General features: G+C 39.7%; 1 protein-coding gene across 14 annotated transcripts; it reads left to right on the top strand.

Moving 5' to 3' along the window:
- The first annotated feature begins 3,204 nt into the window (after nt 1–3,204).
- On the top strand, nt 3,205–16,379 carry LOC104100494 (uncharacterized). 14 transcript variants are annotated; one of them, XR_011408414.1, is made up of 7 exons: nt 3,205–3,479; nt 6,995–7,100; nt 7,214–7,284; nt 7,755–8,231; nt 8,577–8,644; nt 9,816–15,089; nt 16,063–16,379. XR_011408414.1 is itself a non-coding variant. In XM_070177187.1 (7 exons), the coding sequence occupies exons 1-6, from the start codon at nt 3,409–3,411 to the stop codon at nt 9,820–9,822; spliced, it is 402 nt and encodes a 133-aa protein (XP_070033288.1). In that variant the 5' UTR covers nt 3,239–3,408; the 3' UTR covers nt 9,823–15,089; nt 16,063–16,379. The 14 variants fall into 14 exon arrangements, 7 of the variants coding, with proteins under 7 accessions (XP_070033288.1, XP_009606030.1, XP_070033287.1 ...); XM_070177187.1 differs by lacking the exon at nt 7,755–8,231 and adding an exon at nt 6,117–6,176 and having other exon boundaries at nt 3,239–3,479; nt 7,195–7,284; XR_011408415.1 differs by lacking the exon at nt 6,995–7,100 and having other exon boundaries at nt 3,239–3,479.
- Nucleotides 16,380–16,580: the final 201 nt, after the last annotated feature.

Below are 16,580 nucleotides of genomic sequence, written 5' to 3'. Positions count from 1 at the left end.
TTAAGGGCACAATTCCCAGATTATCCTATAAAGGCTATTCGCTTTGATAATGCTGGAGAATTCTCATCTCAAGCTTTTGATGATTACTGCCTATCAGTTGGGATAAAAGTTGAACATCCTATAGCTTATGTTCATACTCAAAATGGCCTTGCAGAGTCATTCATTAAACGACTGCAATTGATAGCAAGACCACTACTTATGAAAACAAAATTGCCCACTACTGTTTAGGGCCATGCTATCTTGCACGCAGCATCACTTATCCGTCTCAGACCAACGCATTATAATAAATATTCTCCGTCACAATTAGTTTTTGGTCATGAACCAAATATTGCCCATCTACGAATTTTTGGAAGTGCTGTATATGTGCCAGTAACACCACCACAGCGCAGTAAGATAGGCCCCCAAAGAAGGTTAGGATATATATATTGGGTTTGAATCACCCTCTATTATTCACTATCTTGAACCATTGAGAGGAGATTTATTTACTGCTCGATTTGCAGATTGTCGATTTGATGAAACAAATTTTCCACAATTAGGGGGAGAGAAAAAGGAAATCAAAAGAAAAATTGTGTGGAAAGTTTCATCATTATCTCACTTTGATCCACTTACCCCTATATGTAATCAGGAGGTCCAGAAGATCATCCATTTATAGAATATAGCAAATCAAATGCCAGACGCATTCACTGATTTGAAAAGGATAACTAAGTCACATATCCCTGCAAAGAATGTGCCTATCCGAATTGATGTCCCAGCAGGACCATCTATTAGCATGAGAGCTAGTGAACCTAAAGCACGCCTGAAGCGTGGTAGGCCTATGGGTTCTAAGGATCGAAATCCTAGAAAAAGAAAATCGACAAATGATCAAAATGATATTATGAAGGGATCTCCTGAAGAGACCCAAGATCTGATTAGTTATGAGATTCCTGAAGAAATCAATAAACCCGAGACTCAAGTGAGCGAAGAACTTTTAATAAGTTCTACTGGTGATGGGATTAATTTAAATCGATCTGAAATAATGGTGGATAATATTTTTGCATATAATGTTGCACTTAACATTATGCAAGATAGTGAGGATTTTGAACCTCGATCTGTCGAAGAATGTCAACAAAGATCTGATTGGCCAAAATGGCAAGGGGCAATTCAATCAGAATTGAACGCACTTGCTAAAAGAGAGGTCTTTGGACCAGTAGTCCAAACACCTGCTGGTATAAAACCAGTTGGTCATAAATGGATTTTTGTGCGAAAAAGGAATGAACAAAATAAAGTTGAAAGATACAAGGCTCGCCTTGTCGCACAAGGATTCTCACAACGACCTGGAGTCGATTATGTAGAAACATATTCACCAGTTATGGATGCCATAACATTTCGATATCTCATCAGTTTAGCCTTACGTGAAAGACTTGAAATACATATGATGGATGTGGTTACAGCTTATCTGTACGGGTCACTTGATAATGAGATTTACATGAAAATCCCTGAAGGATTTAAAATGCCTGAAGCATATTCGAAATCGTGGGAAATGTATTCAATCAGATTACAAAGATCTTTGTACAGTTTAAAGCAATCTGGGCGCATGTGGTATAATCGCCTTAGTGAATATTTACTGAAAGAGGGTTACATAAATGATGTTATTTGTCCATGTATTTTTATAAAGAAAATGATATCAGAATTTATTATACTTGCTATTTATGTTGATGACATAAATCTTGTTGGAACTCCAGAAGAGCTCTAAAAGGCAATTGAATATCTTAAGAAAGAATTTGAGATGAAAGATTTCAGAAAAACAAAACTTTGTCTTGGATTACAAATTGAACATTTAGCAAACGGGATCTTTATGCATCAATCTGCCTATACAGAAAGGGTCTTAAAACGTTTTTACATGGACAAAGCGCACCCATTGAGTACACCAATAGTTGTTCGATCACTTGAAGTGAATAAGGACTCGTTCCGACCTCCAGAAGAGGATGAGGAACTCCTTGGTCCTGAAACACCCTATCTCAGTGCAATTGGTGCACTTATGTATCTTGCTAATGCTACAAGGCCTAACATAGCATTTTCTGTTAATTTACTAGCAAGATATAGCTCTTCTCCTACTCAGAGACATTGGAATGGGATTAAGCATATTTTGTGATATTTAAAGGGAACTCTTGATATGGGTTTGTTTTATGCTAACAAAGATAGTGCAGATCTTGTTGGTTTTGCAGATGCAGGTTATTTATCTGATCCCCATAAAGCTAGATCTCAAACCGAGTACGTGTTTATATGTGGAGGTACTATCATATCATGGCGCTCCACAAAATAATCTATTGTTGCTACTTCTTCAAATCATGCTGAAATAATAGCTATTCATGAAGCAAGTAGGGAATGCGTATGGTTGAGATCAATAATTCATTTTATTTGAGAAAAATATGATTTGGAATGTGAGAAAAGACCCACAATTTTATACGAAGACAATATTGCATGCATAGCCCAATTGAAGGGAGGATATATAAAAGGAGATAGAACGAAGCACATTTCACCAAAATTATTTTACACACACGATCTTCAGAAAAATGGTGACATTGATGTGCAGCAAATCCGTTCAAGTGACAATCCGGCAGATTTATTCACTAAATCTTTGCCAACTTCAACTTTTGAGAAGATGGTATACAAGATTGGAATGCGGAGACTCAAATATTTGAAATAGGGTTTTTATCAGGGGGAGTAAAATACGCGATGTACTCTTTTTTCCTTACTAAGGTTTTTTCCCACAGGGTTTTCCTTATAAGGTTTTTAATGAGACAGCTAGAAATGCGTATTACTAAATATGTGTACTCTTTTTCCTTTACTAGGATTTTTCCCACTGGATTTTTCCTAGTAAGGTTTTAACGAGGCACAATACCTTTTAATGAACATCCAAGGGGGAGTGTTATGAAAATAATTATATTGTGGATGTTCCTTTATTACTCCGCTATAGATAATCTTCCTGAAGAAGATTATTCATTTAGTACTCTGTTGAAATTTATCTACAAGCAGCTGATGCAGGCAGGTTGCAAGCAGCTCAATAAAATGATTTGCAGCAGTTTTTTATTAAACAGGCAGGTTGCAAGCAGCTCATGCAGACAGCTTACAAGCAGCTAAAGAAAAGCCTTGCAGCTGCTTTCTGAAAAGTCTCGCAGTTGCTTCCTTTCTTCTATAAATAGAGGAGTTTTCAGTTCATTATGTACATAAGTTTGAAGTCAGAATAATATATCAGTTTCTCTCTATACTTGTCTTTACTTTACAGTCTTTATTTTATAACACCGGAAGAAGTTTTCTCCACCATGCCCAACTATCCCTCCACTCCCACCATCTCAGGTTACCGTCACTGTATAGCCCAACTCACTAATCTCGTTCTTCTCTCTCTCTTTTGAGAAATTCCTTGAATTGATGGATCTATACAGTTACAGTCCCCTCGGTCGTTGTTCCCGTGTTCGTACAATCATCTCCCGACTATCGTGGTAAGCTCAATTTCTCAAGAACTTCCGTTATTGATATAACATGTAAAGTATTTGATCTATTTATTAAGTAGATGAATTCCAAATACCTAAATCTAAATGGACTATCATACTTCAATTTTAGCAAAAATTAATTGGAAACTCTATTTTCCCATAATTGTTGGTTCAATCGAATCGCACAATGCCTCTCAATTTGCTGTATTTTTCTTCTTTCTTGCCTTCAGCTACATGAATTTACAATAGCACCTTCACAATTGCTTTTGAGGTAATTTAGAAGTGCACTTATGTTTTCTGTTTGGTTACTTTGCTTTATATGGATTGTTTTTAACTAGCCGAGTATATTGCGATTGGAGGTAAGGTATGAACTTATGATTGCTTACTTAATCTTATGATTATAGTTCAATTATTGGATAATGACAGAGTACTTTCTATTTGTAATTGTTATACTTCTGTTTGTTTTCATTATTTCTATAACCAAGTTGCTTAATGCTAAGTGCAGATTGTGATTTACTGTGAGATTTTATATGTATCTATGTAGGTCTTGCTAGAAAGAAAAGATATTTCAAGTTACATTGTAGATCATGTATCAATTCATTAAACTAGAGTAGACCTACATAGAATATTCTATGAAATATTCTAGACTATTTGTGTTAAATTGCTGTGAACAATTGAGTTTTTGCAACAAAAAAAATTATTATTTGGGTCAAAGTTTAAGTTCATCCTTTTAGTATATCAACCAGCATGAAAAAATATTTATTTTTAGGTTGTGCGAGTCACCTCAGCGGTTTTGTCATAATTTACTCTTAGTTACTTCGACCATGTAAAATGCAACTGATTTTTAATGCCTATCAAGATGGAATTAGCTATGGAAAGGGCTTCACAAGATTCTATACTAGGTGGCTCTCTTAATGTTACCAGCTTCAAAATATACTAGGTGGCTCTCTCATAACTGAAGAATTGAAGTTATCTAAATTGACAATTTATTAAAAATATCTCATGAATAGAGGAATAAGTACTGCGTTAGCAGCCGTAAGAAAAAGAAACACAATTCTTAATTATGCAAGAGAGCGTTGTTACTGACTTCTTTCTTGCTGACATTCCTCTTTCATATATAGTGTTGAATTTTAAAAAAAACCCACCTTACCTCTTTTTCTTTATTGTTATCTTTTCGGTTGTTTCATTAAAGTTACCCAACTGTTTTCATATAAGTTGCCCTACCTTATTCACTTGGATTTTGGACAAATATACTATAATAGAGGGAGAATTGGTGTAATTGGATAATGCCAGATTTTTTGTTCTTCCCCTCCTATTGAATGAGATTATCGATTTCCTTTTTGTTATCTATAGATTCTTTTATTAAAATAGTTAGTGAGTTTTAGATTCAGCTTCTCCTTTTCTCGGGTAAAAAATTAGCGCAACTTGAAATTGAGTGGTCTTTAACATTTAAAAGGATATGGGTAATTTCAAATTTAGTTTGTTTTTTGGAGCTCACAACATATATTGTTACTACTGTAACTTAATCTGTAGCAACAAATACATAGCTACTTGCCGTGTCACTTATAAAAAAAATGATACAGATACTAGTTTTAAACTGCATGCAAATCAGGTTCTTATTTGAAGTCATTTTTTTTATCACAGAACAAGTCCCCCTCAGTCACTGGCATAGTTTACCTTCTCTTCTAGATCCCCACTTCTATAAGTCAAATCACTCTCCTCGGGAGTTCTCTCTTTGACTACACCATTCTCGGCTTTGTTACCCAAACACTCATCCTGAGCAATCTCTTCCGGTTCAGCAGTGTCAAGATCTGGCATCTTTGCCTCTTCTTGTTCAGGGTCCTCTAGAACCGCACATACACTTCAGCGGCTGATGGATTACGGAAGAGACTATTATGACAATAAATGAATTTAGTATTTAACTCTGTGTTCTCCCTTTAATTTGTTTTAGATTTTTGTGGCTCTTGCAATTACTGATCATTTTACGGATGTGGCTATGATGATAATTGTTGGTAAACTGGTACCTTTCCTGCCATACTGAATTATTATATCCCATTTGCACTTGGCTCGCATAAATGCTTACAGAGCTTCTCTTGTCTTCTTTCTATTGAGATATAGAGAGAATTTTGTAGACAATTTCATGTTGTTGAACCTTTTTTTCTTTATGTTTTATTAACCAACTTTAATTACAATGTTAGTATCAAGAGAGTATTATAGTATACACATTGCATAATACACTACAATAAAAAAGAGGCTTTAACGATTCTTATGAATTGACATTGTTGTTTGCTCAGAATCATTCTCTTCTTCACAAATCTGAAAATAATATATCTCATCAAAAAAGATTACATGAACCATTTTTTATATTTCTTATTTCCCTTGTAAATAGGGAGGTGTTGTATTCCATGAGTTGTTTATTCGTATTGTAGAGTGCTAGGTGAAACTTTAAAATAAGGGAGGTTAGGTGATAATTTTGCTTTTTGCCCATAAAAAGACTTTACATTTTGCTTGCAATAGCTGAAGATCACAGACTCCTAAAAAACTGGGGTTTTCACATGCACTCAATCTGAATTATTAATATGCAATACATAGTTGCATAATTCTTTACATTTTGTTATTTTTAGTTCATGTGGTGTATCTCAATAGGTCCTTAGCTTGCGTTGCAAAATGGATGCAGCTTTTAGATAGCACAACTCCTCTATTTAGGTAATGACATGTAGAGTAATTTATTGTTAGATTAATTGCCTTTGTTTTATTTACAATATACTGCTACCTTTTGATGTAAATGATGGTAGGCATGAGGTAAACATAGAAATTAGGATAGTCTTGTTTAATTGTAATCGGCTCTGTTATGTTTAACTAGATCTCAAAGTCGTATGTTATTTATTTTAATGAACTTTTATTCTATAAGTTACATGATGGTTGTTATGGCATTGTAGTTACATGTCTTCTTTATCCACAGTTACTAAAAAATGACTCATTATTTTAGGTATTGACTATATAATAATAGTTTTGTGAGCCTAAATTACTAATAGATGATCGGAACCCATGACTCTGAAAAGACAATTGCTATGCTTGAGTTCCATATAGAAGAAAATAAACATGTGGAAAAATATGTTAGAGAATACGTACACCTAATGGAGCATTCACTTGTTCAACGGTGCAAAGATTTATGTATGATCCTAAGCATTCAAGTACACTATATTTATGATAATGAGTATCTTCACTAGTAAAATGAATGGTATTTACTTAATACCTCTTTTATATCGTGTCTCAGTATTGGACTAAATCATGCAGATAGATACACATTCGGGATTGATTTAGATGTTTGGTTGTTAAAACTTAAACCCAATCTTTAGGTGCATTCTTTTATAGTGTGAAAATTTGGATCTTAGTGTTGTACATACTTTGCAATTGACCTTTTTTATACTCTTATTAATTAAACATGTTAATGATATTTTTGCATGTATATTTTTTCATTCAAATTAAAAAATACTCCATGGTTACATATTTGTGTACTATAGGGGGCGGAATGATGCATGGATGGGCGTGGCGGTGTTGTGTGGTGTTGTATGTTACATAAGAAGTACATTTCTGCTCGAAAATATTTCATTCTTGATAAATGTAAAGGTATTCATGTGTAAATACATATCATAAAATTTTACGACTTGTTAATTCATGAGTAATATCTTACATCAAGTTAACTGTATTAGACTTTAACCAGATAGAGCCTAAATGTGTAGAAATCAACATATTAACTCGTATGAAGCGCAAGGATGATAGATCATTGGAGAAGAAGTCTACATATGCAGTTGTAAGATTTCTTATGTATTTAATCCTTCAAGTTCTATGGGTTTATTATTTGTAAAATTAGTAAAGTTATTAAAGGTTTCAGATTTCTCTTTCAATTTTCCTGTACTACTTTTTGTTTCTTCTTTTTGCCACTACTAGCTTACTACTTGACCAACAACCAACATTTTGAAGTATTAATGAATAGCAACAAATATCATTGATAAATTTATGTTGTTAGTTTCTGGACAGAAAATAGAAGGTTGATTGTGCAACTTTGAAATTAGGTACGGAATATTTTTTGTCTACTATAATAATAGAAGGATATACCTTAGTTATGGGTCATAGTTTGAGGGATGTTTTTATCCAAAAACTCTTGTAACAACCCGATCTATCGTTTTGAGAGTTGTAGCATTGTTCTCCCATTTACTACTCATTTTGTACTTTATAGATATTGTGTGACTTGGGCTCCACTAAGTTCGTATCGTGTTTTAGGACTTGTTGGTATGCTTGGTTGAGGTCTCGGGGGGCCTCAGGTTGATTTCGAATGGTTAACGGATCGAAAATGAGGCTTGGTGCATGGCTGAAGCAGGAGTTTGCTGGTGTAATCGCACATGCAGAGCTTTGATCGCAGGTGCGATCTGAGGAGCGCAAATGCGGCCAAGATTGGGGAGGACTGTGGTCGTAGGTGCGAGGAGTTTTCTACACGCAGGTGCGGCGTGATAGGCGTAGAAGTGAAGTGTGTGCAGGTGCGATGGGAATTTTGCACCTGCGATTGTGCAGATGCGAGGGAGAGGACCGCAGAAGCGGGTGGAATGTCGCTTCTGCGACACCGTAGATGCAGTTAAGTTTCCGCAGAAGCAGAAGGGCTGAACAAAACACTTAAATTCAAGGGTTCACAATTTTGTTTCATTTTAAACATTTCAAGCTTGGGTGGCGATTCTTTAGAGGATTTTTGATGGGTTTCTTGAGGTAAGTCCCTTGTGCACATTTTTTATCAATAAACTTGTTTCCCCCATTGAATTTCCCACCTAATTTGTATGTAATTAAGGTGGAATTTGGGAGTTTGAGGCTGGGGATTTGGAGAGTTAAATTTGGAAATTTGGGTGATGATTTGATGTTGGATTTTGGTAAATTCGGTATGGTTGAACTCGTGGTTGAATGAGCTTTCGGGTTTTGTGACCTTAGCGGATTCCGAGATGTGGGCCTGGGGGCGGCTTTTGAGTCAATTTTTGACTATTGATTAATAACTTAGTATTTTCTTATGGAGTTAATTCCTCTAGCTCGTGTTGATTGTATCGAATTGTTTGTGACTAGATTCGAGACATTTGGAGACTGTTTCACGAGGCAAGGGTGTGTTGGAGTAGAGATTTGCTCGGATTGAGGTAAGTAATAGTTCTAAATTTGGTTTTGAGAATATGGAACCCCGTATTATGTGCCATGTGTTTGGTTTTGAGGTGACGCACATGCTAAGTGACGGACATGTGGGCGTGCACTGTAGGAATTGTGACTTGGTTAATTTCATGAAACTGTGTAGTTGAATAATCCATTGTTATCCGTACATTCTCCATGTATTAGAGAAAATTGAACTACAAATCATGTTTAGACTATGTGTTGGCACTGTAGGGACCCACAGAGGTCGTGTACACGTTGAATTATCTGCTAAAATGTAGTTTTGTACTCCGTCATAGTTTTACTTGCATATTACATCTCAGTCTCTATTGTTCGTTATTGATGCATTATATCATTATTGTTTGGGCTGATTATCATGATTTCAGAGAGCCCGAGAGACTGGAGAGATTGATGACTGAGTGAGGTCAGGGTCCTTATTATGAGGATATTTATGGGATCGGGTTGCACGTCACAGCATGTTTCATTGATTTATGCCATGATTGGCTTGTTAAAGTTCTTTGGCTAAAGAAGTCCTTCTAAAGTCTGTACACACCCCTAGTGAGCACAGATACCTACTGAGTGCGAGTGCCGAGAGCTGAGCGATTGAGAGGAATGAGTGACTGTGAGGTTGGAGTAAATGGGAGGACTGAGCGACTGTTTCTCTGAGAGGATACATTTGACTTTCATTTCTGTCGCACTTCAGTTGTCATATATCACCATTTTGTAATTTCTAAAAGATATTATACTTTGTTTCACTTGAACTTGACATGGATTAAGTGATACCCCGATGTTGGGAATTTCTGTTTTGGTTTTGATTTTCTATCCATTTTGAGAATTTTGATGATTTATATCTTTGTTATTCTTATTTTGCATTTAAAAGAAAAAATGTGGAAGTATTTCGAAGTGTCGGCTTGCCTAGTACCACGTTAGGTGCCATCACGACAGGCTATGTTTTGGGCCGTGACAAGTTGATATCAGAGCCTAGGTTACATAGGTCTCACGAGTCATGAGCAGGTTTAGTAGATTCTTGCGAATCGGTACGAAGACGTCTGTACTTATCTTCGAGAGGCTGCCAAATTCTTAGGAAACTTCACATTCTTGTATTCTTGTCGTGTAGATTTGTTGATTTTGGTAACTAAACTTTTGTATTTTATTTTCTCACAGATGGTGAGGACACGTACTACCGGACAGGACGGACAACCACCAGTACCACCAACTAGGGTCGCGAGAGGCAGAGGTCGTGGTCGCGGTAGTGGTAGAGGTGCAGCTCGTACGGCAGCTAGAGTAGCACTTGTAGATCCACTAGTCGCTCCAGATCAGGAGCAGGTACTAGATACGGTTGAGCCAGTGGAGCCAGCTCAGGCACCAACTGTTCCCACTGTGATTCTCGGCCTTCAGAAGGCCTTGGCTCAGATTTTGACGGTGTGCACCGGCCTTGTTCAGGCGGTCTCTGTTCCGGCCGCAACAGATACTTCTCAAGTCGGGGGAGGTACTCAGACTCCTGCTGCTCGTACTCCAGAGCAGGTGATGCAGGGACTCCAGATACCGGGGGTACTACTAGCCCACCCAGTTGCAACTGCTCAGGCCTAGGTGGTCCTCGTTATGACTGATGATGAGCGGAGGAGACGAGAGATTTGGGAGGCTCCAGCCTCCATCATTTAGCGGGGCCGAGTCAGAGGATGCCCATGATTTCTTGGATAAGTGCCAGCGAATTCTTCGCACGGATGGTATTCTGGAGATTAGTAGGATCTCGTTCACTACTTTTTAGTTCACTAGGGCTGCCTTCAGATGGTGGGAGGCTTATGAGAGGCATAGGCCGATCGGTGTAGCACCATTTTCATGGCAGGAGTTCTCTGTTCTCTTCTTTGAGAAGTTTGTGTCGCAGTCACGCAGGGAGGAGTTGCCCAGACAATTTGAGCAGCTAAGTCATGAGGGCATGTTTGTGACGCAGTACGAGATGAGGTTTTCTAAGTTTGCTCGTCAAGAAGTTTGGTTGGTTCCTACTGATAGGGAGATGATTATGAGGTTCATTGATGGCCTCACATATCAGCTGCGATTGCTTATGATTCGGGAGAGGGTATCTGGTACTACTTTCGACGAGATGGTTGATATTGCTCGGCAGATAGAGATGGTCCATAGTCAGGAGCATGGGGAGAGGGAGGCCAAGATGCCTCGTGGATCGGATAGTTTCAGTGGTGTTCCTTCTGGGGGTTAGTTCTACCACGGCAGGGTTCATCCTTATAGGCACGATCAGACGGCTTGTCTAGCTCACCGTGGTATATAATCCCTCTATGGTTCATACAGTGTTCATCAGGGTCAATCATTTCTCAGTGCCCTTCCAGCTCAGAGTTCGTCTCGTGCTCCATCAGTTCAGTGTTCATCTATGCCAGGTCCTTCTAGCAATTATCCTGGTGCTTGGGGCTCCCTTCAGTCCCAAACACCAGTACTGGGAAGTTTCTTCGAGTGCGGGGAGTTTGGGCATATATGGAGGCAGTGTCCTCGTCGTCCGGGAGGTGCAATGCAGTAGAGGAGTTAGGTTGCAACTTCCGCGCCAGTTACCTCACCACCCGCCTCGCCAGTTCGGGGTGGAGCTTAGTCAGCTAGGGTCGACCGAGAGGGGGAGGCCGATCAGGGGGCAGTCAGGCCCGATTCTATGCTATTCCTTCCAGACCAGATGTTGTTGCTTCAGATGTAGTGATCACATGTATTGTCTCAATATGTCACAGAGATGCCTTTGTATTATTTGACCCTGGTCCCACTTATTTGTATGTATCATCGTATTTTGCTCATTATCTGGATATGCCTCGTGAGTCCTTAGTTTCATTTGTTCATGTATCTACGCCAGTGGGCGATACTATTATTGTGGACTATGTATATCGGTCGTATGTAGTGACTATTGGGGGATTGGAGACTAGAGTTGATCTCTTGTTGCTTAGTATGATTGATTTTGACGTGATCTTGGGTATGAATTGGTTGTCTCCATGTCATGCTATACTGGATTGTCAAGCTAAGACCATGACATTGACGATGTCGGGGTTGCTAAGGATTGAGTGGAGAGGTTCTCTAGACTATGTTCTCAGTAGAGTGATTTCATATTTGAAAGCCCAACGGATGGTTGGGAAGAATTGTTTATCTTATTTGGCCTTTGTCAGGGATGTTGGTGTTGATACTCCTACTATTGATTCTATTCCGATGGTGCGAGATTTTTTGGATGTGTTTCCTGCAGACATGCCGAACATGTCGCTCGACAGGGATATAGACTTTGGTATTGACTTGGTGTCGGGCACTCAGCCCATTTCTATTCCTTCATATCGTATGGCACCAGATGAGTTGAAGGAATTGAAGAGCAGCTTCAGGAACTTCTTGATAAGGGGTTTATTAGGCCTAGTATATCGCCTTGGGGTGCACTGGTTCTGTTTGTGAAGAAGAAGGATGGTACTATGCTGATGTGCATTGATTATAGACAATTGAACAAAGTTACAATCAAGAACAAATATCCTTTGCCGCGTATTGATAATCTATTTGACCTTCTTCAGGGAGCGATGGTGTTCTCCAAGGTTGATTTGAGGTCTAGGTATACCAGTTCAAGATTCGGGACTAGGATATTCTAAAGACAGCATTCATGACCCATAATGATCATTATGAGTTCCTTGTGATGTCTTTTGGGTTGACGAACGCCCTAACAACATTCATGCATCTGATGAACAGTGTATTTCAGCCTTATCTCGACTCGTTTGTCATAGTATTCATTAATGACATCCTCGTGTACTCTCGAAGCCAGGAGGAGCATGCCCAACATTTGAGAATTGTGTTGCAACGATTGAGGGAGAAGAACCTTTATGCCAAGTTCTCCAAATGTGAGTTTTGGCTTAGTTCAGTGGCGTTCTTGGGGCACGTGGCGTCTAGTGATGGGATTCAGGTGGATCCAAAGAAGATAGAGGCGGTTCATAGTTGGCCCAGACCGTCCTCAGCTACGGAGATTCGGAGCTTTCTCGGTTTGGCCGATTATTATCGTTGCTTCGTGGAGGGTTTCTCGTTTATTGCATCGCCTTTGACGAAATTGACCCAGAAGGGTGCTCCTTTCAGGTGGTCAGATGAGTGTGAGGAGAGCTTTCAGAAGTTCAAGATTGCTTTGACCACATCTTCAGTTCTAGTTTTGCCTTCAGCTTCTGGTTCTTATAAAGTGTTTTGTGATACTTCTTGGATCGGTATTGGGTGTGTATTGATGCAGGAGGGTAGAGTGATCGCTTATGCTTCACGTTAGTTGAAGCCCCATGAGAAGAACCACCATGTTCATGATTTTGAGTTGGCTGCCATCGTTCATGCATTGAAGATTTGGAGGCATTATCTTTATGGTGTATCTTGTGAGGTATTTACGGATCATCAGGGCCTCAACACTTGTTCAAACAGAAGGATCTAAATTTGAGACATCGGAGATGGTTGGAGCTACTAAAGGACTATGACATCACTATTCTGTATCATTCCGGGAAGGCTAATGTGGTAGCCGATGCCTTGAGTAGGAAGGCTGTGAGTACGGGTAGCCTTGCATTCATTCATGTTGGTGATAGACCTCTTGCAGTTGATGTTCAGGCCTTGGCCAACCAGTTCGTGAGATTAGATATCTCGGGGCCCAGTCCGGTGGGTTGGTTTGAGCCGGGTGAGGCTAGGGTATTGGGTACTGACTTGGTTCAGGATGCTTTGGACAAGGTTAAATTGATTTAGAATCGGCTTCGCACGGTGCAATCTAGACAGAAGAGTCATGCCGATAAGAAGGTTCGTGATGTTGCTTTCATGGTTGGGGAAAAGGTACTGCTCAAGACTTCACCCATGAAGGGTGTTATGAGGTTCGGGAAGAAGGGCAAGTTGAGCCCTCGGTATATTGGGTCGTTTGAGGTACTTTACAGGATTGAAGGGGTGGTTTACAAGCTTGCCTTGCCACCTAGATTGTCGAGTGTGCATCTAGTGTTTCATGTTTCTATGCTCCGGAAGTATGTCGGCGATCCGTCTCATGTTTTGGATATTAGCACAGTTCAGTTGGATGGTGATTTGACTTATGATGTGGAGCCGGTGGCTATTTTGGATTGGCAGGTTCGAAAGTTGAAGTCAAAGGACATAGCTTCAGTGAAGGTGCAGTGGAGAGGTCAGCCAGTTGAGGAGGCTACATGGGAGACCGAGCGGGAGATACGAAGCATATATCCACATCTATTTAAGACTTCAGGTATGTTTCTAGACCCGTTCGAGGACGAACGTTTGTTTAAGGGGGGATGTAATGATCCAGCTGGTCGTTTTGAGAGTTGTAGCCCCGTTCCCCCATTTACTGCTCATTTTGTACTTTATAGCTGTTATGTGACTTGTTTGCAAAATTTGGGGTCAATCATACGTGATTTGATAGGTTTCTGTGTCGTTTGTAGAAGTTGGAATTCCTTAGCTTCAATAGGCTTGAATTGGGGTGCGATTCATATTTTTGATATTGTTTGATGTGATTTGAGGGGTCGACTATGTTCGTATCGTGTATTAGGACTTGTTGGTATGTTTGGTTGAGGTCCTAGGGGGCCTCGGGTTGATTTTGATGGTTAACAGATAGAAAATGGGGCTTGATGCATGGCTGAAGCAGGGAGTCTGCTGGTGTAATCGCACATGCGGAGCTTTGATCGCAACTGCGAGCTCGCATGTGCGAGCTGAGGAGCGCATATGCGGCCAAGATTGGGGAGGACTATGGTCGCAGGTGCGAGGAGTTTTCCGCACCTGCGTGGCCATAGGTGCGGCATGATGGGTGCAAAAGCGAAGTGTGCGCAGGTGCGAGGGAAATTTCGCACCTGCGATTACGCCGATGCGAGGGAGAGGTCCGCAGAAGCTGGTGAAATTTCGCTTCTGCGACGCCGCAGATACGGTTAAGTTTCCGCAGTAGCGGAAGGGCTGGACAGAACACTTAAATTCAAGGGTTCACGATTTTGCTTCATTTTAAATATTTCAAGCTCGGGTTTGGGCAATTCTTTAAAGGATTTTTGAGGGGTTTCTTGATGTAAGTCCCTTGTGCTCATTTTTTTTAATCAATAATCTTGTTTCCACATTGAAATTCCCACCTAGTATGTGCGTATTTAAGGTGAAATTTCGGAGTTTGAGGCTAGGGATTTGGAGAGTTGAATTTGGGAATTTGGTGATGATTTGGTGTCGGATTTTAGTAAATTTGGTATGGTTGAACTCGTGGTTGAATGGGCTTTTGGGTTTTGTGACTTTTAGCAGATTTTGAGACGTGGTCCCGGGGGCCGGCTATTGAGTCGATTTTTGACTCTTGATTAATAACTTAGTATTTTCTTATGGAGTTAATTCCTTTAGCCTGTGTTGATTGTATTGAATTGTTTGTGGCTAGATTCGAGACATTCAGAGGCCGTTTCGCGAGGCAAGGGTGTGTTGGAGTAGAGATTTGCTCGGATTGAGGTTAAGTAACAGTTCTAAATTTGGTTCTAAGGGTATGAAACCCCGTATTATGTGTCATGTGATTGTTTTTGAGGTGACACACATGCTAGGTGATGGGCACGTGGGTGTGCACCGTAGGAATTGTGACTTGGTCAATTCCATGGAACTGTGTAGTTGAATAATATGTTGTTATCCGTACATTCTCCATGTATTAGAGAAATTTAACTACAAATCATGTTAGACTATGTGTTGGCACTGTAGGAATCCACAGAGGTCGTGTACATGTTGAATTATCTGCTAAAATACTGTTTTGTACTCAATCACAGTTTTACTTGCATATTATATCTCAGTCTCTATTGTTCGTTATTGATGCATTATATCATTGCTGTTTGGGATGATTATCATGATTTCTGAGAGCCCGAGAAACTGGAGAGGTTGATGACTGAGTGAGGCCGAAGTCCTGATTGTGAGGATATTTATGGGATCGGGCTGCACGCCGCAGCATGTTTCATTGATTTATGCCATGATTGGCTTGTTATAGTGCTTGGGCTGAAGGAGCCCCTCCGGAGACTGTACACCCCCCAGTGAGTGCAGGTACCTACTGAGTGCGAGTGCTGAGTGCAGAGAGCTGAGCGATTGAGAGGAATGAGTGACTATGAGGAATAAGTGAATGTGAGGTTGGAGTGAATGGGAGGACTGGGCGACTGTTTCTCTGAGAGGATACATTTGACTTTCGTTTCTGTTGCACTTCAGTTGTCATATATCACCGTCTTGTAATTTCTGAAAGATATTATATTCTGTTTCACTTGAACTTGACATGGATTAACTGTTATGGCCTAAATTGTCGAACTTGAAAGCATGCCTACCTTCCTATGTTAAAATTACTGTAATTGAACTATAACTGTGAAGCTCGTCACTACTTTCAGTCCTTTATTTAGTCTTGTTACTTACTGAGTTGGTTGTTCTCACGCTATAATCTGCACTTCGTGTGCAGATTCAGGTATTTCCGGACATGGTGGGTGTTGATTCCTTTGCACAGTTGATCGTGTGGAGACTTCAAGGTAGCTGCATGGCATTTCGCAGACCTTGTCTCTCCTTCCCTATCTTTCCACGTTATGCATTTAGTTTCAGACTATTATAGACAGTACTCCAGAATTGTGATGTTTAGACGCTCATGTACTCGGTGACACCCCGATGTTGGGAATTTCTGTATTGGTTTTGACTTTCTATCCATTTTGAGAGTTTTGATGATTTAAACCTGTGTTATTCTTGCTTTTCATTTAAAAGAAATAAATATGAAATTATTTTGAAGTGTCGGCTTGCCTAGTACCACGTTAAGCGCCATCACGGCAGGCTACGTTTTGGGTTTCCTTCCATGTCCAATTAAATAAAATGATCTTTTTACTGTGCTACTGTTAGTTTCTGAGGAACTAACATCAGTAACTTGCCTCTGCTGCTGTATAATCTTTTGAACTGCTAAATAAAATTGTGCTTCGCTGAATCCATTGAAAC

Source organism: Nicotiana tomentosiformis, chromosome 6, assembly GCF_000390325.3.
Source record: "Nicotiana tomentosiformis chromosome 6, ASM39032v3, whole genome shotgun sequence".
NCBI lineage: Eukaryota > Viridiplantae > Streptophyta > Magnoliopsida > Solanales > Solanaceae > Nicotiana > Nicotiana tomentosiformis.
The sequence above is the reverse complement of the archived record's forward strand: the minus strand, read 5'-3'. Positions and strand labels throughout refer to the sequence as shown.